Below are 24,983 nucleotides of genomic sequence, written 5' to 3'. Positions count from 1 at the left end.
GCTCTGAAGAGTTTTGAAACTCCGGTGAGTAACAGATGGAGTCAGACCTACTCGGTCCCCATTTGGACGGTGGTCAGCGCTGTGTGAGAGAAGCTTTTTCCGACGTTGGGCAGTGGGGTGGAGTTAAGCAGAGTGAGGGGTGCAGCTCGGGTTGGACAATTCACCCCCTTTCAGTGTATGGCTGGTGGGATGTGCTGTTGGTGCCACCGCTCTGTGCTCCACTCGGGACCACACAGGAGAAGGTGGAGCCAAGCTTCCAGGAGCTAAAGGTGGTGTGTAGCAGGCTGGCTTCATCCAGTCCAGCACTGATGCTTGGCAGCCAGCGCGTTGGTACGGCTCGTCACTGCCTGTTCAGCTCTTCGAACAGCTTCGCGTGGCAGTCACCCCAGCTGCTGCAACAGTCTCTCACTTCTCTCCAGTGTGTGGTCCTGCCTCTGGTGATGTTTTTAATGCAGTTTTACAGAACTATGAATTTAGAGAAGAAAAAAAAAAAAAGAAAAATCTGGGTGAGTTTTTGTCTCAGAACTTTTGATTTCTACAGACTGCTACGAAAGAAGCAGGATCCAATGTAGTAAGCTGTGGTTTAATAGTTGTTAATTGTTAGAGGGAGTGCTGTGGGTCACATCCCCAGTGACAGTGTCAACAAGTAGTCTTGGTTTTGGCCAGGAGAGGGTTAATTTTCTTCCTGGTAGGTAGTATAGTGCCGTGTTTTGGATTTAGTATCAGCATGCTGTTGATAACAGACCGATGTTTTAGTTGTTGCTGGGTGATGTTTATAGGAAGTCAAGGACTTTTCCAGCTTCCCTGGCTCTGTGGGGCAAGGAGGTGCACACAAAGCTGGGAGGGAGCCTGGCTGGGACCGCTGACCGCCACGGGCCAGAGGGATAGTCCATGCCACGAGACGTCATCGTGCTCGGGGTATAAACTGCGGGGGGGGCTGAGGGGGGCAGGTCGCTGCTCGGGGACAGGCTGGACGTCGTTCAGTGGGTGGTCAGCAGTTGCATTGTGCATCACTTGGTTTGTGTATTCTGGTATGATTACTCTTTCTTCCTTTGCTGTCTTTATGTCAGCCCACAAGTTTTGCTCTTCTTTTTCTCCATGCTCCTCCTCATCCCACCCGGGATGGTGTGAGCGAGCGGCTGCGTGGTGCTGAGTTGCCGACTGGGGTTAAACCACAACTCAAATGCCATGCAACCTGTATTACTGAGTTAATATCAATTATTGCACTTAATACATAGTTACAGCCCATTATTATTAACTACTTCTTGAAATAAATTTCTACAGTATGCTTACAGTGTGTGTGTTAGGCCGGAGGAGCCATCTGACCGAGTGGTGTTGTCAGAGTTAGTGCAGCTGAGCACTGTCTCTGCTGAGAGGCCGCAGTTTGCAGCTCCGAATGGCGTGGGACTGCTAATTGGCACTTCTCAGCTGTGTGTGACTGAGTTTCCCTGCACAGCCAAAGGGATTAAATGCTGGTAGTGGTTTAGCTAATCTGTTGCGTTGGAATACAGAAAGAATGGTCTTGGGCTAGTCTGAGACATACTTACCGCCTGTTCCTTGACTGTTCAGACCGTGGGAGAGCAGATACTATCATTAAAGATTATTTTTTTGGAGCATTTTTCTTTTGCTCCTGGTCTTCCAAGTTTTTAAGGTCCGTTCAAAGCGCACTGGGAAGCTCCGTAGCAGAGGTTTTTACTAAATTCACACTTAGATTATAGCCGTGAGTTAAGAGCATAACGAGAAGATGGTGCTGTTTGTCTAACAGGAATAGAATATATTTCAACAAGCCTTCGCCGCTGTTAATACAGTAACTGGTTGACTGAATTATTTGGAATGTTGTAGTTAGTGTTTCACCTCTTTGGGGTTTTTTTAGATACAATTAGTGTTTCATATTAAGAATTCTTGCTGTTGTGTGCAATTTGCACATACTTGTTGGAAAATTTAGTTTCTGCTGTTATCTGAATGATAATGTCCCTTTGCTTTCAGTAGGCCCAGAACCTTTGTGTAGGCATGGAAAATGAATAGCACAATCTGCGATAAAAGACATGAGCTTTGCTGTAACGTCAGGAACTTCCTGTGTGGGGAGTGTGGAGGAATGTTCAGGTTCTACATCTAGAGTTGAGCTGGTTTTGGAGAAAAAGTAACAATTCCCACAGGACTGGTCTAGCATTTTTACAGTTCGTCACACAGTTACAGGAAGGAAAAAAAAAAAAAAGGAACAAGTTTTGCCTGTTAAATATTTGAAGACTATAGGTTTGTTGAGCTATTTTAAAATGAGCAACTGAGATTAGAGTGGAACTTCAGTGTAAGTGGGGAAAAAAAAGCACTTACACTGAAAAATTGTTAAAAATCTTATAATGATATTCTGGAGGAGCTGTGTTATAACAGCATTAAGAAGCGTTTTTGCTCTGGTTTTGCAAAGATATGTTCGAGTTCCTGTGCCTCTGTGGTAACTTTTTAAACTAAAGCGCTGTCTTTTTTTTTTTCTGTCACCCCTTCAAGCCACTTAAAACAAAATGAAACTTCTTTGATTCCCCCCATTGGAAGTCGGAGACAAGCGACTTCGAAGTACTGTCTTGCAGCTGTTACGTGGGGGAACTTCTTAGCATAAAAAGGTGTTATGGCAGAAATGTGCTAGTCTGAAATTTTATCGATCATTTTTGATTTCTGATTGACAGATGCATGCTTCTGTGTTTCCGTATTATGTTATTTACCAAGCATTTCACTCTTTTGTGCATGTGTACTTCTGTTTCAGCCTTCAATCTGGACAATGAACAGCCGGATTATGATATGGACTCGGAGGATGAAACCTTACTGAACAGACTGAACCGGAAGATGGAAATCAAGCCGCTGCAGTTTGAAATAATGGTTGACAGACTCGAAAAAGCCAGTTCTAGTCAGGTACTGTACTGTGTTAAGAAACAGCTGAGGTTTTTGGAGTTTTCTGGTGAGGTGGTTCTGGGTGGGGTTTTGGTTGTTTTTTCAGTTTGTTTATTTCAGACTAACAGGGTAAGTGTCTTTGTGTGAGTTTGCAGTTACACAGAAATCACATTACTGTCTCTTATGGTCAATATTGGTAACTTAAACAGGTGGGGAGGGAGCTTCGGGAGCTTGTTGGGAGGAGGTATTTTGAAATTTTAGTTCTAACCACAGTATGTTAGAGAGGACAACTTGCAACATCTTGCTTTACCTGTGTTGGTATGGAAGAAGCTTGCGGCAAGTGGTAGGTGCGCAGATTTGGCTATAAACAGATGTGAGAATCCAGATTCTTTGTTTCAGTCTGTACTAGTGGAGGTTGGCTTCAGAAACTTAGAAGCATAGACAGTGAAACAAAGTGTTTGTTACGATTGTGCCCTTGTAGTAGAAACTGCACAGATGCAGTGAAGTAAGTTACGCTCCCGTTCAGACTCGGGGGCTGCTTTCCTTGCTTTGGAAGGAAGCACATGCTATGTATTATTTAGTATTTTTTTTTTTCTTTTTTTCTTTTTTATCAGAAGGGTACCGGTATCTTGATAGTCAGTTCCTGAAGTGTTCCAGGAGGTCGGTGTCTGGAGGAGGGTCTTAAAGCCAAAAACGTTATGCAAAAACTACATCTGAAGAATCAGTTTCTGAAAGGCAGGTTTGAAATAGGTAGAGTTATTTCTCAGCGAGGTGGGTGTTTTGTGGGACTGAAAAATCCGTTGCAGGAATCTGATTTAGTTCAATGTCATGTCTTAAGAGACCAAAATGTTGTAGTCTCTAAATCTTAGACAAACTTTAACAAGGATTAGGTAAAGATTTCTTACTATACTAAGATGATGGTATGTGAAGAAAATAATTGCAGAGTACATTGGATGATACTTTTTGAATATGTGGCGCTCGGATCTTTCAGAGCTTTGATGTACATACCCCTGTCTTGGCTTTCAGTTAAAGCAGTTCTAGTTATCACTTTTCAAGATCAATTTGCATCCTTCTTATGCTGGTTTTATCTTGCATTGTTTGAGTAATGAAGTTAAATTTAAGAACTGAAAGGGTTTTGTTTTTTTTGTAAAATGTTATAAGAATATGGATATTTCTCTATAGGCAGCTGCCCCTTTCCCTTAAATGTAAATGACACTGAAGCATTACAGAGAGGTGAAGAGTATTTTGAACCAGAAAGTGCTTATTTAAGGAAGTCCATGACAGAAAAGATCTTACATGTACATGAAGCATTGTAGTTGATTCTTACAACATAGGCTTGTCCTTGAAGGTAACATGCATAAGGAGAAATCCCTCTTTGCAGATGAAATTTTTATGGGACTTCCTATGTAGTATTTTCTGCCTGTCTTCAGGGATTGCGGTGTGTGTGTTCCTGTCCTGCTTTTGGGCTTCACAAAATTTTCAGCTGATGTTGGGTAGCTCTGCCCTGAGCTCTGTGTTAGGGATAATAAGAGAAAATCGACTCTTGCGGGGTACTGGAGCCTGAGAAACAAAGAAGTCTGGCTGCCTGGCAGATTACTTCCCCACATGGGCTTATAATGCTCTCAGATCCCACTTGGGGCTACTGCACAATGCACGTACAGTGTATGTACATGGCTTACCTCTGAAATATGCAGGAGTGCTGGTGGGAATGCCTGCCTCGCCATGGAGAGGGTTCCAGACCTTACTCTTGAGCATGCTGGTAATTGATTTAAGTGAGGAATAGAGGGACTCTGCATCCACGTTACTGGTGGTACTTGCGAAAACAAGGAAGCAGGGTCAAAATTTGATTTTTCTATGTACTCAAGGCAGAGTCGGATTTTTAAGAAATGTTAATGGAGAAAAGGGAGCAAAGGACAAACAAGGCTGAAATTATTTTTAAGCAATGTTCACAGTGATGGGATGATGTTTAAGTTGTGTATTAGCCACACACAGAATTATATAAATTTTTACATGTAGATGGGGTATGCTGATGAGTATGTGTGTTTGATTAACCAGGCTCATGTCCATTCTAGGTAGAACAGATGCAAAATGATTGTTTTAATGCTGCATGAGGTCATAAACACGGCGGGATTAGTGACCTCTTTTTTTTTTTTTTTTTTTGTTTTATTTTTTTGGCTTTCTTTTATAAACAGTTCAGTGTTTTTCTAATTCTATTGTAGATTGCAAGGGTTTTATTCTGTTCTGGCTGGAACTAACACAGTAGCAGTGGTTATACTTAGGATATCCTTATTTTTCTGAAATGTTTTGTTTCTTTTTCTGCTTATACTAGTGTAGGGACAAGATGTAACATAATTTGATATGTTGCAAAACTGCAAATTTAAGTTGTTCAGTTGATATTTTTCAGATTACGGGGAAGACGAGGTGCTGTCTGACTTCTGCTTTTCATTTAATGAATGGGTTTAAGTCGATATGAGCATGCTGAACTAATGTACTGGTTAGTCAATGATTAGTTTTGTGTTTATTTAGACTCTGATTTCCATATAAAAAGCTGAACATAAAAAAAAAAGTTATTTAATCACTTGTGTTTAACTACCTGCTACTGAAATAACTTACCTAAGAAGTGAATGTCTTTGTCTCTGGACTGTAGTAAACAGGGACGGTCATTATCCTTTTCTCTCACAAAGTAAACAATTTGGGGGAAAAATAAAGAAATTAGCTTACTTCGGAATATATTCTGTCTACAGTAAAATGTCTTCTAGGGGAGTCAAAATTAAACCGCAAAGAATCGTACATTAATAACGACTGACCAATAAGAAACTTGTTTTTTTAGAAAAAAAAAAATGGTCAAATCAAAGTGATTCCCAAATCATGATGTGCAGACTGTAGCAAGTTATTTATATCCTGTGCTTGTAATTGTTTCAAACAGTTTTTTCAGACCTTATAAAAAATTGATGAAGTTCTAGACTACTGTATGAAAGCTTCTGAGAGATGATGATGCTAAGTCAGAAAAGTTGGGAGCTGTATATTTGACTTAGGAGGACCAACTGGTGGATGAAGTACTTCAATTTAGATCAATATTTTTTCCTCCCTTTACTCTCTTGTGCTAGAAAAGAAGTTTATTTGGGAAGTGTACAAGAGATGTGAATGTGTGGTGACTTTCTCCCTGCACCACCACCCCACCCCCCTCTCAAGTGCACCTTTTGAATTTTCTCTTGTAGCTCGTAACGCTTCAGGAAGCTAAATTGCTGCTAAATGAGGATGACTACCTTATTAAGGCTGTATATGACTACTGGGTAAGAAAGCGTAAGAATTGCAGAGGGCCGTCTCTCATCCCCCAAATTAAACAGGAAAAGAGGGATGGTTCCACCAACAACGACCCTTACGTTGCCTTCCGGAGGAGAACGGAGAAGATGCAGACGAGAAAGGTAACTTGGCAGACTTTACTGTTTCAAATTTGTCACTTTAAGTCTTGCAGTGATAGGAATCATTTTGATTCCTGTCCAGCATCTTGCAGGATCTGTCCTCTGGTATCCACAGGTACTGATCTGTTTGTCTCTCTTAACGTTGCGATATTGGATGGCCCAGCTAAATTTCAAACGTGCTGAATGATGTGGTCGATGTGTAGTCCATCAGTTCCCTATAGACAATTTACAGCCTGTCCATTTTTTAGGAAGCTGAAACTCAAAGGGCAATATATGGGTGCTGGCACATAAACAAGCAGCTGCGGGACTTGCTAGCTTGCAAACTTCCCCTTCTGTGAAAAAGGGGAAAGCAATATTCCATTTGCCATGGAGTAAACAGTTCAGGCTTTATATTTGTTGCGTGAATAGATATGAACAGATATAACTGTAATTACTTGGCAGTTTAGATCAACTTTGTATACCTGTATACACAGCCTTATTGTGTGCTGAATCAAGGTGGGAAAAGTGGTTTAGGAACCAAGTCTTGAAGTCCTTGGTCTGACAGACATCCACTGGGTTGATAGGGGATCTGAGCAGAGAAAGCTTGGGGGGCAATGGCTGAAAAGTTCTATTTCAACTGAACCTTAAAAGTTCGGATTTGTTTGCTTTTTGTGGCTTTGTCAGCTGGCTACGTTATGCTTTGGGATAAGTTTCTTCTGAGTGTACTTGTATGAGTCTCACTTGCAGCAGCATTATGTAACTTTTTTTGCTATTTGTGCCTCACAGGTTTTGCTTTTGACTTAAAATGTGTTTAATCTTTAAATAGAATCGAAAGAACGATGAAGCGTCTTATGAGAAGATGTTGAAATTAAGAAGAGAGTTTAGCAGAGCCATAACAATTTTGGAGATGATTAAGAGAAGAGAGAAAACAAAACGCGAGCTATTGCATTTAACATTAGAAGTTGTTGAGAAAAGGTAAAATTGCAAATTATATCTTTAAGAAGTCTTTTATACCGCCAGGGTTTTAATTTTCATCCAACGGGTTTGAAAACACCTCCTGTAAATGCACTATTTTATTTTTAATTGTATTTTTAAGGTACCATTTGGGTGATTATGGAGGTGAAATCCTCAATGAAGTAAAGCTTAATCGACCTGAAAAAGAGATGAGCACAACTCCATCCACTCTTCATAACGGGAATCATCACAAAGTTCAAGAATGTAAAATTAAGGTAAGCTTACTGCTGCGAGTCTCTTGTTACCGGCTTCATCGTTCTTTTGGGTACACCCTGCAGATGTTTGCATTGGAAAACTGAGTAGGAGGCTGCTATACTTGAAGGTAGGAGACCAGGAGACTGCTATGCTTGCTTCCAGTTTAACGTTTGGTGTCTTTGCCACCTAAGTTTTAAAAGGACTGGCTGGCAGTTCTGTTTGTTTCTGTATACAGCAGCATTGTAGTAGTCTTCATTTTCCTTCTCAGTTCTGTCTCTTTCCTTGTACGGTGGTGTAAACGTGAAGGGGTTAAGTGGACCTCAGGACCTCCACGAGATTGCAAAGTATAGGGAATTATTTTTCCTTCTCCCTTCAGAGGGAGACCAGAGCACCGATTTTCAGTTAGGGTTGTCCATGAGTGCTGTCTGACCCTCAGTGCAAGGGTAGTCCTGAAAATACAGGGGTTTGCTGAATTACGGCTAGAATGGCAAAGGGTTCTAGGAACTATCCTGAACTGATGAGGTGGTCTTTGATTAGTAACGTTTCCAGGCACAGGAACGCAGCTGTTGCATCTTGTTGACAGCTGAAAAGAGTTGCAAGCAGCTGATGTTTTCAAAAACACTGAGTGGAATTTGTAATTGTTATTACTGAGGCCTGTATGCTTCTCAGTAATACTGAGTAGGCATTTTGACATCTGGTGCTGCTTGGCCCTCAGTGTTAGGTGAGTAGCAAACATCGGAAGGTGGAAGAAAGAGTGGCTGGGTTTGGGAACCTTTAGTTTCTGCAAAGGGATGGAAGGCTGCCCTGGGAGAATGAGTGCAGAAAGATGAAAGACTTGAGTTGCTGTGTGTCACACATTAGTTATTTTGTCATTCTAAAACCAGTGAAGTTGTGAAATGCTGTACTTAATGCTACTTTGACAGTCTTCCTTTACTTCTTTTTTTTAATCTGTACAGAAACCCAAGGGATCTTATAATTGACCTTGTTGGTAGCATCTGGAGAAGTAGTAATATAAGAATAATCCACAGCTAGAAAAGCTGAACTGTAATGGTTTTCTTTTTCCTTGTCTCATGAAGAAATATATTCCACTCAAAAAAAGATAATAAGAAAAATACATCAAAGGGAGCTCTGTATCGAGTTTCACTGTTCGGGTCCGGCACTGAATCGGATCGTAATGTTCCTCTGAGGACAGTCTTTATATTTGTGCAGAAGAGAATTAAAATACTTTTTTTCTGAAGGATCCTAGTTAACCACGGCTGTGACTGCATTTGTTTGTTCTGGTGTTGTGTGGTTCCAGTAGAATTAAATGAAAGATAGTGGTGTAGTCATAAGCACCTTGCACTGCAGGCAGCAGTACTGAGTAACGTATCCATCTCGGGTTAAGGTATTTCAAATGACTACTTAAGAATAAGATTTGGGGTTTTTTTTTTGCAGTTAATACAGGCATTAATTGCAGAATTAACTGCTTCCAACCTCAGTGTAGTTATATTACTGCAGATGGCTGTTCTGCTTGTCTTGTTTCTACTTCTTCATATCATATTTCCTTTAGTTGTTACTGAAGCCATAAGTGTCTTTCGTCCTTCTTAGGAGCTAGCTTTGCTTTCAAACATAAATACTAGAGGGTCGTGTTTTTAAAACAAACAAAACCCCCAAACAAACCCAAACTGAAAAACAAGTTTCCACCGCAAGCCATTTTAAGGTCATCGTTCTGGTTCAGCTCACTGGACTGAGTACAGCGTAGAAAAGGGTACGACCTGATGCTCTGCTGTTAATGGGACGAGGGGGTGAAAAAAACCCGCACCCAGCTTCGAAAGAAGCCGTGTTTTGGATGAAATAGCCTGAAATCGCAGTCGTTAGGAAAGCTGGGGTGTGAGGCTGGCGTGTGGCGGAGCGTCTGCCGCTTGCGTTTCTCGCCCGCGACACCTCGTGGTGACGGGCCGAGGGCAGCCGGCGGCGGGCACTGCGCGAAGGTTTTACACGCCTGCTCGAAACTGCCCTGGCTTTTACTGCAGTTGAGAATTTTACGAGTGAAGTCATCTTCCTTTTATCTTAAAAGCTTTGAAGTTTAATAGCGTTTGTGTTCAAGCGAACAGTTTAATATTGATGGAGTTGCTTAACTACGGAGGGTTCGCGTTAGCAAAATCTTAAATAGCACAACCGAGTAACATTACATCTTTTCAAAAATATATAAACTATCTGAGAAACGTGAAACAAATTAGGTCGTTTCTTTTGAACATATCTGAGCAGTTCAGAAAATTGAAAGTGCTTGCCGTAGAAAACCGAGATTTCAGAAAATAATTGGAATAGGATTTCCAATTACAATATACAGAGTGTACTGCAAGGCAAGGAAACTCTTAGGTAGTCATATGGCTTGAAAGCTTTCAGTTTATTTATTGATAAATATCTGTAAAGACAATCAGAGGTAAAGTTCTGGATTTTTTAATGTTTTGAATATATCTTGTGTTATGTATCTGAAACATAGTCTGCAGATGCTGCATGTTGTAAGGCTTTGGAAGACAAGCAGTCATGTCTCTAAGGCATGAGAAGAGGAAAAGTTAATTACTTTATTTTTTAAAAAATTTTATGTTTGTTTTTCACAAACAGCATCCTCATCATTCATCTCTAAAGGAGGAGGTGTCCGATGTTGTACGTCAAAAGAAGAAGTATCTAAAGAAACCTAAAATAGAGTGTGTAGTAATTCCTCAACAGCCCTCTGCTGAGCCCTTGCCTGTTATCAGCAAGAGTGACATTAAACAGTATGACTTCCACAGTTCAGATGAAGATGAGTTCCCGCAGGTAATACTCTGTTACAAAATCGCAGCGTACAGAAGGTAGAAATTTCAGTTGCCTGTAATTTGGCCAGTCTGGCTTGAAGTGGAGAATAACTCTGTTGGCCAGTGGAGATTTTTATATATGTAGAGAGAGAGAGAGAGATAGACAGATAGATATATAAAAGATACCTGCATAAATGATGAGTTTGTTTTCTTCTACTAAGCTATACTTCAAAGAGGCTTGCATTTAATATATAAATGTGGCAGTTCATATTACATAAATATAAACTTCTATAGTAAATTTAAAAAATTATCTTCTGTAAACGTGGCAGAATGACTGTGCTTTCTGGTTTAGGTACCCTCGCCAGTATCAGAAGCAGAAGAAGAAAATGATCCTGATGGACCCTGTGCTTTCAGGAGAAGAGCAGGATGCCAGTATTATGCTGTAAGACTACCTGCTGTTGGATTTAGTGTGGTGGTTTTTGTTATGTTGTGGGTTCTTTTAAGTTTATATTGGCACAGAGCTAATGTAATAGCTCTTCTGTTCTCACTTTCCCCACCAAAGCTTTGATGATTTGGTGAATCCAAAGACAATTGTTTTCAGTCTGCACGAAAATTATGCCCGTTGTGCTGTTCCCCTGTCATTACTTGAAGGTAACATAATGTGTTGCTTGCAGACCAATTCAGCCACTGCTTAGAAGGGAGAGATTTTTTTGTTCTCCTCAGTTTTCTTAGCACATCCTTTCTTCCCAGCTTGTAGAGCTTGTTAGAGTTAGATACTGGTTGTCCCAGTTCTCAGACCTGCTGAGAGATCCTACTGGGGCATTGAGTAGAGCCTGCTATTGAAGCAGAGGGGTCTAATCAATCGAGGATATCTTTTTGTATAGTTAAGTCAAAATGTTATTTTGACATCAGTGCAAACTGTGGATATATTGAAAAACATTAGGTTGCAATTGCAAGAATGTGCAGAGGTCAGAGACTAATTATAGATGTCCTGTCATCTCGGAACCACTGACAGTGAATTTTTTTACCAAGCACGTGCTTATGGATGGGGAGCTTTAGGTTGCAGAGGCCAAGAAAGGCAACACAGCACTGTAATGGGTCTGGTTTTCTTTGCTTGTTTCCTGTGGAGAGAATGAATTTATGTGACAAAATAGTTGTGTAGCCTTTAAAGCCACTAATAGAGAAGTCATTTAGTCACTAGGTAGGCTGTTTCAGAAACCCAGACATCCCCCAGAATACTCAAATTACGGCTTGGGCGCCTCCCACGAGCTGTGCTGAAGGCTCTTTGCGCAGGTCAGATGTGTGCTGGCACCTGCTCCCGTGCCCGCTTTGCAGCGTCCTGTTGTGTTGTAGTCACTTCCAGAATACCAGAGACAACTCGACCTTTCCAGGAATATGTCATTACTTTTGACTACTCTTCTCCTTTTAGAGATTTATTAGTGGGTTGTTTAACATACACTTGTCTCTCTGCCACCCATTTTTTGTGTGGTCCTTTAAGTTACTCATCAGTATAGATGAGGGTTTTTTTAACCTGTTGATTGCTAATCTGGTCACCTTTTCTGCTTAGCTCCGGAGGGTTAGCTGAAGCTTCTCTCTTGCTTAGAATTTATCCTGCTCCTTTTTTTTTTTTTTAACCTTCGCCTGTGAGTTAACTGCTTTGCCAGTAGAAGTTGAGATGACTGGAAACTTGTGTTTGCAGTCTTTTCTTTTACTTTTCCATTGCTGTTTCGAAGCAGGTTATTTAAGAGCCTTAGTGTTAGCCTTTTAGAGTTTTTTTTTTTTTTGACTACTGAAGCCATTTGAGTTTTGGTTAACCCTTACCATAAATTAAGTGAATTTACAGCACTGCTGTTGCTGGAGGTTTAACCTGATTGCAAAAATTTATTACTTCAATGAACATTTATTAACATGTCGTAGAAGACATTTCAGATAGCACACAGCATTTCTGTATGTAAAGGTTATGCAGTTTTGAGTTCATAATAATAATGATGATGTTCATGAAGTAATAAAAATAGCCTAAGGTAAGCTGATACGGCAAACGCGCTGTCGAGATCTGGTAATTGACTGCTGTGTGTTGGAACAAAGGCCGTTCAGATCAGCGTCTGTTGCCTTTGGCAGTATGCATTTCACAAGTAAAACTAAACTAAGTTTAGGAACCCCGTTTGAACTTACCTACACGCTTAGGTTGCAGGCGCTCTGAGTTGGGGATTGTTGTCACTTGGCTTTGTACAGCTGGTGATTCAGCAGGACCTTTGATAAATGAACAGGCCTCCGTGGCGTTTCCTTTGTCACAAGAAGTACTAAAAGTGTTCTTCTACAGCATGGTACTTGGCACTGGAGTTGTGCCTATAGTTTTGACTTATTTCCATCAACTATTTCTCAAACTCGTTTTTACAGACAGAAGCTTTAATGCTACTGACCCTTACTAGCGAGGTTAGACAAATTCATGAGGAGGATAGGCCTTCAGCTGATTACAAAGCATAGTCAAGGTGCAGACTTGCCTGCAGGAAGTCTTTCGGCTTCTAAGAGCCTCAAGCTCAGAGGCTGTAACAAGAAAAGAATTGCTCCCTGTGTTCTATATCTCGTGATCAATCAGCAGAAGAGCCATTCTCAGGCTGGAGGTACTGGGCCAGATGGACCTGTGCCCGAGTAGGGTGGCTTTACGTGCTTCTTGGGAGAATGAATTAATTTTGGCTTGTTCTATGTCTTGGTTGTGGCATCTAAATTTATGACTAATCAAGGAAAGAGGATTTTCTGCTCCGTGAATTCACGGTTGGTTTTTTTAAAAAAATCTTCCAAGTTCTGTTATGATCTAAGCCTAATAATCAAGTGATAGTTCTGTGGGCATTTTCAACATTTTCTATATCGTAGCCTGAGTGTGATCATCACTTAGTAGTAACCTAACCAAAGTATACATTCTAAGTGAGTGAAAAATCAGCTTTTCTTTTTTCTTTACAGCCTCGTTTGGACCAAACTAATTCTTCATATGAAAACTCAGAATTGGCAGAATTGGACAAACTGAGGTTCAGGCATTGCCTTACAACCCTTACAATTCCAAGAAGGTGTATAGGATTTGCAAGAAGACGAATTGGCAGGGGCGGAAGGTACAGTTGTGCCATTTTTACTCTCCGTTCCCCTTCTGAGGATAGAAGTATTAAGAAGAGATAGTTAAACTAACACCTTTTGTCATCCTCTTTAATCAGGGTTATAATGGACCGAATATCCACAGAACATGATCCTGTCTTGAGACAGATTGACCCAGAAATGCTGAACAGTTTTTCAAGCTCTTCCCAGACTTTAGACTTTTCTTCTAATTTTTCACGGACCAATGCTTCCAATAAACGTCGTGAAAACAGACTGTCCCTTTCTGAAATACTAAGCAATATCAGATCATGTCGACTGCAGTGTTTTCAGCCACGGCTACTAAATCTACAGGACAGCGATAGCGAAGAATGTACCTCAAGGAAACCAGGGCAGACTGTGAATAATAAAAGAGTCTCTGCAGCGTCTGTAGCTTTATTGAACACCAGCAAGAATGGCATATCAGGTAGGCAAGGATCTGAATTCTTCTGGAGTTGAAAATACTGAATTCCGGTGTCTTTACTTGTGTCTTTACTGATAACATCTTCAGCAGTGACGTGTACCTAAACCAAAGATAAAAGCTGATTGTTTTGTTTTGCTTTGAGTATACAGAAATTTTCCACAAACAGTCCTCTTCCTCCTACTTTTATTACAGTTGCAATAGAATCTTGATAAATTGCTGGACTTAACCATGTGTTATTCGAAGGAGGGAACCTGCTCGTATTTAAGATTTGCTTAGGTGTGATTGAGTCTTAAAGACTTTTGTTTAAGGAAAGAAGAATGCTCTTTATATATGCAGAAGAAAAGTAGTTGGTTTTGGGGGGTGTGGGTGTCATTTCTGTTGTCAGTGTTTTTCTTATTAAAACTTGCCAAAACATCGCAGAAAACCAGTAGTAAGTTAATGAGTGTACTGAGCAGGCATGAAAAAGTCTGAGAACAGCGCTTTCTACTGATACCTGTCATAGGAGAAGTTTTGACACTGGAAGCATCCGATGACACGCCTTCTCTGTTGATTTTTCAGAAAATGATCAGTCATCGATTAAGTGGGATAGGAGATTGCTTTTTTCCTTAAATGTCATCTCTAACTCCCACAGCCAATGCCGCCTCTTGCCGTTCAGCTTTATGACCTGGTAGCTCCAGATGAGCAGGACAGCATGTATATGGTTTAATATTTAAAAAAAATAAGTTTCTTGTAGCCTCTTCAGGAAAATGTAAGATACATGCAATGCTTCTGATCTGTGTAGACCCTTTGTTAGCCATTTGGGCATAGAAGCACTGAAGCTGGAATAAAAGCCTCCAAAAGACAGAATTGCTTTAAGCTTACATGAGCAGCCTTTACATCACTTGCTTCACGTATTAGGAGTTAAAATTGACAAAGTTTTAACACTGTCACCTCTTTATAATTGTAAAAGGATGTATGATTCTTTAAAAAGCTGAACAATTAGAGATATGCCAAGAGATCTGCTACCAAGCATCCAGAAGCATCTGAGTATTCTCCTACTCTGTTGTGTATATACAGAAGTTGTTACTGTAAAACAGGATAATTAGATAATAGGCTGATTCTGAATTCCATAGTTAATTTTATATGGGTGTGGAATGGTCAGTCTCTTTTAAAATCACTTGCAGGGTTGGGTATTTAATCCTCAATAACATACCTTTGGAATTTATGTGTAGAAATTATATTTCTTGAAGACGAAAGCAGTTTTCTCTATGTTACGGTTTTATAAGACTGAGCATTAACCTATTAGGTAACATCAGTGTAGTGTAGTGCTGACAAAAGCACAGAGTATTTACTTTTGTAACTGATTTTCAGTGTAGTCATTGCAACCTTTATGTTGTTCTCTCTGTCATGAGCAGACTTGCACAAGAATATTTTTCTGCTGTATGGAGGGAACAGACATAATGTGCTACGGTGGGATTTTGTGCAGTTTTCATTTGTGAGGAACTCGAAGGGCTGGAGGGATGCACCTGTAGCAGCAAGGGGCAGTTGTGTGTGATGGGATTATGGATGAGCATCAAGAGATGTGGTGTGAAGGCAAATGCGGAAAATAGAAAGGAATACTCTTTGTCGGAGTTAAGGATGTGCAACATGGACCATGAGCTGTAAGGAACAACAAAGAATTTGCTGGGAGCTCTTTGTATAACCAGAGCAAGTAATACTGCAAGATTTCTGTTTGCGTGAATAAATACGATGACACCAAGGTAAGGAAAGTTGCTTAAAAAGATATAGGTTCAGTTGGTTAGTTTTGCTGTAGGATATTTTGTGATAATATAATAAATATCAGTCAATTATTTAAGGATTAGCTAGATGTAGAACCTTGAGGCTTTGAAGTCGGCTCTGCAGAGCGTTCCCCCGCCCCCCCCAAGGTGGAGTCTACCTAAAAAACTAGGAGAGTGTTTTGGGATGGAAGCTGATATATCTGATTTTAATAGTATCTGAAGAAAGAAGTAAAGGAAAAAGGTTGAAGAAAGATGTGAATTCTCCATACCTGACTTTAGTATAAATGAATATTGCAGCAGTGGAAGGGAATTGCAGTAGCTAGAGGAAAGATGGCACATAAGAAGAAAACAAAAATGAGAACAGCATTTAAGCAGTATATTCAGGGAAAAAGGGGGGCCTGTGTTTTGGTGGGGAACAGTGTATACATAAGAAAAAAAAGCCAGCCCTTCCTGATTCGGGTAATGTCATCAACAAGAATAAAAACCCTAAATTGATGCTACATGGCAAATTAGTGACAGACCTGGTATACACATGTGTAGTGGCGCTCGTGCTTCAGGATTTGCACTGTTAGGGAGACAGAAGGAAAGGAAAGGATAGAGAAAAATGCATTTTACTGATGGGAGAGACTATAGAGAAATACCTAAAGAGCATAAAAACAAATCTGATGGATCTAAGCCACTTTGTAGAGGAATAGTAATTAACTTCTGTTATGTAATTTTAGAAATCCTCTGAAGAATACATTTAGATTAGAATAGAGATCACTCGGTAGTTCCAGTACATTATGCGGGGAATTTATGGTTATGGGAGACCTTCATCTTTCCAGATTTAAATTACAAAAGAGATCCTGTAATTCTGGTAAAGCAGCAGATACAATAGACAACAGAATTCTTCACCAAATAACTGAGCCAGCAAGAAGCACTGCTGTTACCGATTTTCTCATTAGTAAATAGCAAATTTTAAAAGAGCTGGTCGTAAGTCTGGTCGTGCATTGAATGAGCACAGGTACTATCACTGTCTTTACTAAAGGAATTCTGCTTGGGACAGGAGTATTGAAATGAGTTGATTCTGGAGCACACTCACCTGTAAGCATAAAGCTGCCTCGAGGGGAAACAGTGACAGTAATTAAACTGATGGCTTTTGGTTTTTTTTCTTTTTTCTTTTAGTTTAGAGAAGACGTGGAGTTACTTGCTTTGGTTTTCAGTGCGCAAGAATGTTTACAGTTACCTCTTCATTATATTTTTCGCATGTATTAATAAAGCAGCTCCTACTCTGATATCCATCTAATGCTAGGCATTGTACAAACAGAAAGAAAGACTGACTTTAAAAATGTGTGACTGGTCTTTTCTTGAAAGTGCCTAATTAGTGCATGAATAAAGAACCACTGTTTCAAGCTAAATTACTCTCTTGCTCATGTTATGAGAACTGCAAATGGGAAAACTGAGTTTGAGGAACTTTAAGAGGCAAGGTCACTGAAACAATCTGATCCCTCTGGTCGGTTGTGTAAACTGTGTGTAGTCTTACACGCTGTATCTGGAAAAGTAAGCTGGTTGCTTTGCCGGAGACACTTCCAGAGGAATTCTCTGTTTAATCTAAAACAAGATAAACTGATGAGCTGGGGATACAACTGATCATCAGGAGAGATGATGGAGGAAGAAAGTTACCAGGAATTTGTACGTGGTACTACTTGTGACAGCTAAGTGATACTGAACCTGCTTGCTGAATTCCTAGAGTGCAACCCGTCTCAGTCTGGGGACTGGAGTAAGAAGTAGGCTTTAGGCAGAATCTTCAGCAGCTTGCAGTACAGTCAGTATGCTGCATTTGGCTTCCAGTCGGCTTCAGCTGCCGGTTCTAGTGACCCGCTCAGATAATTGTCTGTTTAGTTACCATGGCCCTAGACACAAAAGACAACTGCAGATGATGGCGTTCTCAGTTAAAGGAGTTTGCTGATGGAACAAGCTTTTACCTTTTAGAGGTTTGTTTTTTTTTTTTTCCAGAGTTAAGTACCATGTAGATGTGATTAGATTAATGAAATACCACTTTTGGGGCAGCCTGAAAGACGATCTTTGATTACAGCCTTCAGCTCCTAAGAGAAATTACATAATAATCCAAACCAAAGCTGTCAAGGCAGAGAGGAGCCTGGAAGACTTAATTTCACACTGACATTTTACCCTGTTTTGTTGTAGTATTTCAGTACAGTCAGGCTATGGTCAAATAGAAAATCCCAATATTCAGCAGTGGAAGCCAAAGTTCTGGTAAATAGAACCTTTTATAAGAAGTACAGAACACTTGCACTTAACTTAGGGCATCGTAGAGGTCTGCTTTTTTTTTGTCTTTAGGACCCTTCAGTTGTTTGATTTGGTAGAAGCAAATGATATTAAATGTGCTAATGAACATCTGCTGTTTCATAACAAGGCGAACAGCGGAGTTCAGTCTGACCGCTGAATAAACACCTGGTGATAGGTAGTGAACTGAGGGGGATTTAAACATGTGAAGGCAGTGTAAGCAATTTTTACTTAATTAGGGTAATCCTCCCTGAACCTTGTAGTAGTGTGTCATGACTTCATGGTCTGTGTCAGAGAAGGAAGGCAGGTTGAAAACATAGAATTCATATGTAGGCTAAATTAGATGATCCTCTGGTGTAGAGACTGCTTTCTAGATGATGTCTTTACAGTCCATAGAAGAATGCAACTTTGAGTCTAGATGAATACCCCTGTACTACAGACAAACAATATTTCATTATGGCTAAATACAATTTAGGTATTTCTTTGTGCTGTGTAAGCTTGTTCTAAAACATTTTTTTTAAATAAAACAAAAGACATGTTCTGGAATTTGTTACCTCAGAACTTAAAAATAGAAATACATGTATATGTAGTGTTCCACAATGCTATTCTTGGCTGTTGCCGTTAGTAGTGCAGCACATTTTGGGAGACTCTTGTGAGGGAACTTCACATCTTTAGCTGTCTGAACTTTTAAGTGCTTGTAGTAATAGCTAAGAATCTTCAAGAGGGATGAAATACAGTGAAATATGAAATAAATTTGATTTTAGGATATGTTGGAAATGGTAGCAAAACCCGTAGATCCTAATAGGAGTAACTGTGTAAGTCATTGGACTTTTAGGTGCTCTCCTGATGTGGTTGAAGCCTGTTTTGATGATGTAGCAGTGGAGAAGACATTTCAGTACTGATTTCTAAACGGTCACAGTCATAATGTTGGTATTTATTCAGAATGGAATTTCTGGACAACTGCGAGTATTACAGCTAGTAAATTAAAGACCCAGACCCTGAAAGATAGATCACTCCATATTTGAATGTTACCTGAGGGTCTCTTGATAAGGTGACATTGCTGCAGAAGCCAGGTGCTTGAGATGAAGGACAGCTTCTGTCTTTGAAAAATGTAGTGCAGAATAAACTGCCACAGTGTGGTTAATGGGAATATTTGAAAAGTGAATTCTCTTTTTACTTCCTCCTAGGAGAACTTGGTTCCCAGGTTAATATCAGCTGCACAAAACTCAGGTTTTAACATGAAACACTTGACAGTATTCTCAGTTTCTCAAGTGTGCAGTTCTTTGGGGGGAGAATGTTGAGAACAGCTTTTCTGACTTCTCCATTCCCTTCACTTGTGGAGGGTGTGATACTACTAGGGTTGCATCAACCTGGTTCTCGTAAATAAACATGTCACTCTTAAATTCTTACTTCATTTAAAAAAAAAGTAATTGGCAGAGAAAATCCTGTTCAGGTAAAACTTAAGCACTTCCTTCAGGGGGAAAAGAAAAAAGAGTGTAAAATAGGAAGGTCAAACTGGGTTTGCGAAGTAAATGGTGCTTTGCGGTATTTGCAAACATTGAGGTTTCAGACCTGGAGATTAGCTTTTTTGTATTGCATGTTACTTCATAGTCCTTTCCAGTGAGAGTCGGTATAGAACTGTATACAGAGTGGTGCAGTGTGCGAATTCTGGCTGTGCTGTTGAAGTAGGAGTTGGCGAGTGCCAAGTGTGTGCTGCCTTTACAGAGTCCCCTCTGGTGTCAGAGAACAGGGCACGCGGAAGGGGCTGCAGGGAGGAAGGCTGTACAGCAACAAACGACAGTGTTTGCTGGGGGAGACGACACCCAGCTCAGCCCAGTGTACTACTTCCTCAGCTGTGGTTTTTAGGACATACTTGTTTTCTGGAAACCAGGAAAATAATTTCTTTAAGCTTTTGCTTACAGCAACTGGAGAGAAAACCACCAAAGACAGAAACTGCTTTAAAGCGATGAAAGCTATGAATCCTTTTGTTGTAAATGATTCAATGCTAAAAGAACACAAGAAACAATTTTAGCTTGACCTCTGCTTTGCAGAAGAATATACGAGGATCTCTGCAAGCACCTACCACAGTGTGGGTTGTCTTCAACCACTTGCTGTCCCGCATGGATGCGCTCTTGCATTTCGGTTGTGTTGGTTTTGTGCAGGCCTGTTTAACACTAGCTTCACTTTCTTTTCTGCAGTGACAGGGGGCATCACAGAGGAACAGTTCCAAACACATCAACAGCAGTTAGTTCAAATGCAGAGGCAACAACTTGCTCAGCTTCAGCAGAAACAGCAATCGCAGCATTCCTCACAACAGACACATCCGAAAGCACAGGTAATGCACCTTAAATGCTGTCATATGCTGGCATCTTCCTTTTTGCTTACTGTGGGTTTTATCTCTCTAAAGCTTAGTGTAACATCTCAGTGAATACGTTACATTTTAGATGGAATGTAGAGTGGGTTTTGGTCAAGATGCTTCTCCAGTTTGCTGTGTAGCGCCTGGAAGGCAGCTTGTGCTGAAGTTAGTACAAACACCTTCCTTTCATTATTCTGTTTGGAGTGAGATAATATTTTGAGTTTCAACATCAAAATCTGCTTGGTTTGGTTTGTTGGTTTTTTTTTAATGACATAGATCATGGCTGCATTTTAGAAGTCGAGTAAGAAACTTCATATTCTAGGGTGTTAGCTGCATCCGCAGAGTAGGTCAGTGTAGAAAGAGCCAGTGCTTTGTCAAGTCATACTATTTTCACTGGTTTTATCCTCCTTTGTATAAGTGCTCCAAAGAGACTTCTTTATTAAAACTACTTTATGAGATAATGTATTCTATTATGAACAGATGTTCAGTAAGTACTAAAAATTGGTAGCTTCGGAGAGGAAGAAGGTAGTTTTGCATATTTAATTGGATTGTTTCCCCATCCCCAATCTTAACTACTTTTGTTTTCCAAAAGAATCACATTTCTTCTCTATAAAGCCTTGCAAGGGAAGAGTATGTGGTTTTCTGTCGAGCTTTGTTTTCTGTTAGTTTCCTACCAAGAAAATGTTGCTGAGGTCTGTTACTAGGAAAATGTACTTTACTTGGAGCACATTATATCTAATTGCCAGTGCTGTTTGTCCCTTCCCCTCAGCGTTTTGTACTTTGATTAGTCAGGAATTCTGTATTGGCAGTTACTTTTTACATTTTTTGGAAGTGAAAAGGCACGATACCAGAATGTTTAAACAAAAGGAATGAATTTTGGATTTTTAAGACACTCTGAATGTCTATGCAAAGTCATTTTCTTAATTAATATAAATTGAAGTTGCAGAATGATACATTCAGCCATTTCAGGCTGTCTTTCCAGTACTTACCGTTCTTTCAGAGAAGCTGGACTAATAGATGTGTACTTCCAGAATGCGGTGGACAGTTATGCTGTGGTACAAATTACTCTGTGAGACTGAATGTACCACAAATACTGAAAATTCTTTAGACTTGCAGTTGCGGTGTATTTGCTGCCTGGAGACAGAAGAGAGAAGGAAATTTATGGCATAGTTGTTTTCTTAGACAAAACTTCTCAAACTCATAGAATCACAGAATGGTTTGGGTTGGAAGGGACCTTAAAGATCACCCAGTTTCACCCCCTGCCCTGGGCAGGGACCCCTTCCACCACAGCAGGGTGCTCCAAGCCCCGTCCAACCTGGCCTTGAACCCTGCCAGAGAGGGGGCAGCCACAGCTTCTCTGGGCAGCCTGGGCCAGGGCCTCTCCACCCTCACAGGGAAGAATTTCTTCTTTATATCTAATCTAAATCGCGCCTCTTTGAATTTAAAACCATTACTCCTCGCCCTGTTGCTATTCCTGTAGGCCCCCTCTAAGTACCAGAAGGCTGCTGTAGGGTCTGCCCAGAGCCTTGTCTTCTCCAGGCTGAGCAACACAGCATGGGAGTGATCTGTCGTGTGAAGAACTGCATTTGCCAGTGACTGACCAAACTGGGCAGGACTTGCTCAGCACTGGTTTGGACACTGGTTTTCAGCTTTTCATCAGACTTGTGATACGGAAATACTTAATGTTACGGTGCATTAGATTACATTTAGAAGTTGTATTTATTTATATGCTGGTAATTGTGCATTATAGCAATCCTAATGTAGTATTTAATTTTGTACTTGGATAATTGTAAAGAAAATTTTTTTTCTTTTTTTTTTTCATTCCCACAGGGCTCCAGCACCTCTGACTGTATGTCAAAAACACTTGATTCAGCCAGCGCCCACTTTGCTGCATCTGCAGTGGTCAGTGCACCTGCTCCTAGTCGCAGCGAGGTAACGAAGGAACAAAGCACCAGCCACAACAATATCAATGGTGTTGTCCAGCCTTCAGGTGATGATTTCTTAAAACTCCTGGTCTAGTGTGAGCTGAGAGTGTGTCAACTGAGCTTATTTCTGATTTCTAAAATACGATTTCATGAACAAAAAAAACAAATATATTGAGTGTGATAATTTTAATTTCTTGAAAATACTTACTGCAATGGCACGTAAGTTAGTATGATAATAAAACTCCCCAGTGCAATTTTATATTGGAAGAGCATTGGTTTTGTTTTCTTTTGTATGCTTTCGTCTTTTAATAGTCTGTTATGATCAAAAGCATGACAGCATTTAAAAAAAAATATGAATGTGTAATTAAAAAAAAAATTCCCTAAAACATTGTTTAGTAGTTTGAGGAGGAAATAGAAAAGTTGCTACATTATTTGGTCGTTATCTCACTTGCGTGTTCAGACAAAAACATACTAATCAGCTACGTCTAGCAGTTCTTTTGACATTACTGTAAGTTTCAGAATTCACTGCGTGTAGGATTTCTCCCAAATTCAGGCAAAAGTGTAGACGGTGGCATTCAGTACCTTCCCAGCAGCCCTCCTTCTGAACCTCCGTCATCAGGAGGCAGTAACGCCAGCCGTGCTGGTGCAGTAGCCGTGTTGCCGAGAGACAAATGTTATTTGGCATTTGAATGCTGTAACAAATAAAAGGCTTTTAGAGTAATTTGTTGTTTTAACAGCTAATGATGTGATTAGTTTTATAGACCTTCTGCCAGGCTGGGTTAATGATAGTATGAAATGAATAGAGGGGAGAAAAAACACAAGTGAATAAAATCAATATACTGGAACAGTTTCAGGAAGGAAAAAGACAACTATATATAATTCTCTGAGATCATACCTGAGGGGGTGATGTTTTGAGGGGTAGAAGATCAGGTGCATGGTAGCGTACTGTGCTGATGCCTCGTACGCAGCTTTACGACTGATGAAAACCACTGCAAATAGTATGCAAATGGCAGCGATGTAAAATAGCTATTCCTGTTTAGGATAGGAAGATTTGTAATTTAGGAAGTGTTAGCTAGAAGTAGATTTCCACAGACACACACACACACACAGAGACACACCCACCCACCCACCCTCCCAAAATAAAAATCTAGGGGAAAATGTCTCTAGTTTCCCCCGTGATCAAGCTAGGACACCAAGAAGAGATTTGAGAACCTCTGGGTTGAATACACACTGTGAAACCTGAAGGTTCTTACAGCGCAGGTGTGCAAACGGAGCAGTGCAGCGTAGTCTGGAAGGAGTTTTCTACTTCGCCTAATCTTAGACCCCTGGTTTTGCTGCCTTGAGGGTCCCCAGCACCTCCTTACGTTGCCAGCAGCAGAAGGTAGGAGGTGAGGAGGTGATGTAAAGCATCAGAATTTGGCTTCGCAGTCTGTCTCTGAGGTTGCCTAGCTGAGGTTGTTCCCTGTTCGATTTACTTTTATGAGGAAAGTTGCCCCTGTCATTTAAGGCACATTTTCATTTGAGGTGTACAGAGTCGGGCAGTATAAAAGTTCTGTGTCATGCAGTAACTTCTTTCGCTTTCTGATGTTCTTGGGAGTGAAAAAAACCCATGAAATATTTCTAATGTCAACTAAAATACTTTTAAAATTTTATATTTTGTGAATCTTTAAAAAACAGATTCTTGCACAATTCAAATGACACACATTTACAGCGTTACCATTGAGTTTAATCTTTGGCTTTGAATCTAAGGAATGGCCTGTATTTAATTAACCACATTTCTCTCGTAACAGGACCCTCTAGAACTTTGTACTCCACCAACATGGCTTTATCATCCAGCCCAGGGATTTCAACTGTACAGCTTGTAAGGACAGTTGGCCACACCACCACAAACCACTTAATTCCAGCATTGTGCACAAGCAGCCCTCAAACGCTTCCCATGAACAATTCTTGCCTGACGAACGCGGTGCACCTCAACAACGTCAGTGTTGTTTCTCCAGTCAACGTGCATATCAATACAAGGACTTCAGCACCATCGCCAACAGCCTTAAAACTTGCCACAGTCGCTGCCAGTATGGACAGAGTGCCAAAGGTAACTCCTAGCAGTGCCATCAGCAGTATAGCAAGGTAAGCCTGTAGCAAGTTGGAGCACTTTTAGGTTGCGTTTGTGCTACATAAATGTCTCCGTAGACGTGCCCAGCTCCGCACTAGAGCCCTAGATAGAGTTGCTCCCACCTCTGAGAGACTGCTCAGTAAGGCTTCAACCTCACACAAACATCCAGCTGCTGGCAGCTTCAGTGGGGCCGTCTCAAACCACAGGAGCTGATTTTGCAGATTAACCTCCAAATAATTTGCACTGATTTTAGGCACCAGTAGTTTTGGTGGACTTCCGTTGTGTTTCAGATGGCTTCAAGGCCAGGTTGGACGGGGCTTGGAGCACCTTGCTCTGGTGGAAAGGGTCCCTGCCCAGGGCAGGGGGCTTGGAACGAGTTCATCAGTAAGGTCCCTTCCAACCCAAACCATTCTGTGATTCTGTGGTTTGAACCATGTTCATTGGTCCCTTCTCGTGCAGCACTTTCAAGTAGATTCTGTCAAAGCTCTCCACATGTTCTTTCCGTAACTTTGTGTACCCGTATTGTAAGATGCAGGCTGCACAAATCTATTTTTTATATATATATATAGATATATGCATTACATATGTATGTAAAATAAAACTAGGTGTGTGCCAGCCTGCATCTCACGTATATAGGCAGTTATTTATTCTCGCTGAACAGCAGCACTGTTAATTCAGGATGCTTAGAAGATGTTTCACAGAGTGGCAGGAGCTTGCAGCTGGCTAAGTTTTCCAAAAGTGACA

At 40.6% G+C, this 24,983-nt stretch overlaps 1 protein-coding gene across 1 annotated transcript in view; it reads left to right on the top strand.

Annotated features, from left to right (window-relative positions):
- EPC2 (enhancer of polycomb 2) overlaps window positions 1-24,983 on the top strand; it is a 51,641-nt gene that overhangs the window by 24,606 nt on the left and 2,052 nt on the right. Inside the window, exons 3-13 of the mRNA XM_075430806.1 lie at window positions 2,756-2,901; window positions 6,099-6,305; window positions 7,108-7,256; window positions 7,378-7,510; window positions 10,095-10,286; window positions 10,617-10,706; window positions 13,223-13,368; window positions 13,468-13,811; window positions 20,047-20,183; window positions 22,035-22,194; window positions 23,920-24,253. Coding sequence (XP_075286921.1) covers window positions 2,756-2,901; window positions 6,099-6,305; window positions 7,108-7,256; window positions 7,378-7,510; window positions 10,095-10,286; window positions 10,617-10,706; window positions 13,223-13,368; window positions 13,468-13,811; window positions 20,047-20,183; window positions 22,035-22,194; window positions 23,920-24,253 — 2,038 coding nt within the window. The remainder of the gene's footprint in view (window positions 1-2,755; window positions 2,902-6,098; window positions 6,306-7,107; window positions 7,257-7,377; window positions 7,511-10,094; window positions 10,287-10,616; window positions 10,707-13,222; window positions 13,369-13,467; window positions 13,812-20,046; window positions 20,184-22,034; window positions 22,195-23,919; window positions 24,254-24,983) is intronic.

Source organism: Opisthocomus hoazin, chromosome 9 (assembly GCF_030867145.1).
Source record: "Opisthocomus hoazin isolate bOpiHoa1 chromosome 9, bOpiHoa1.hap1, whole genome shotgun sequence".
NCBI lineage: Eukaryota > Metazoa > Chordata > Aves > Opisthocomiformes > Opisthocomidae > Opisthocomus > Opisthocomus hoazin.
Note: the sequence above shows the minus strand (reverse complement) of the source record. Positions and strands in the feature narration are given on the sequence as shown.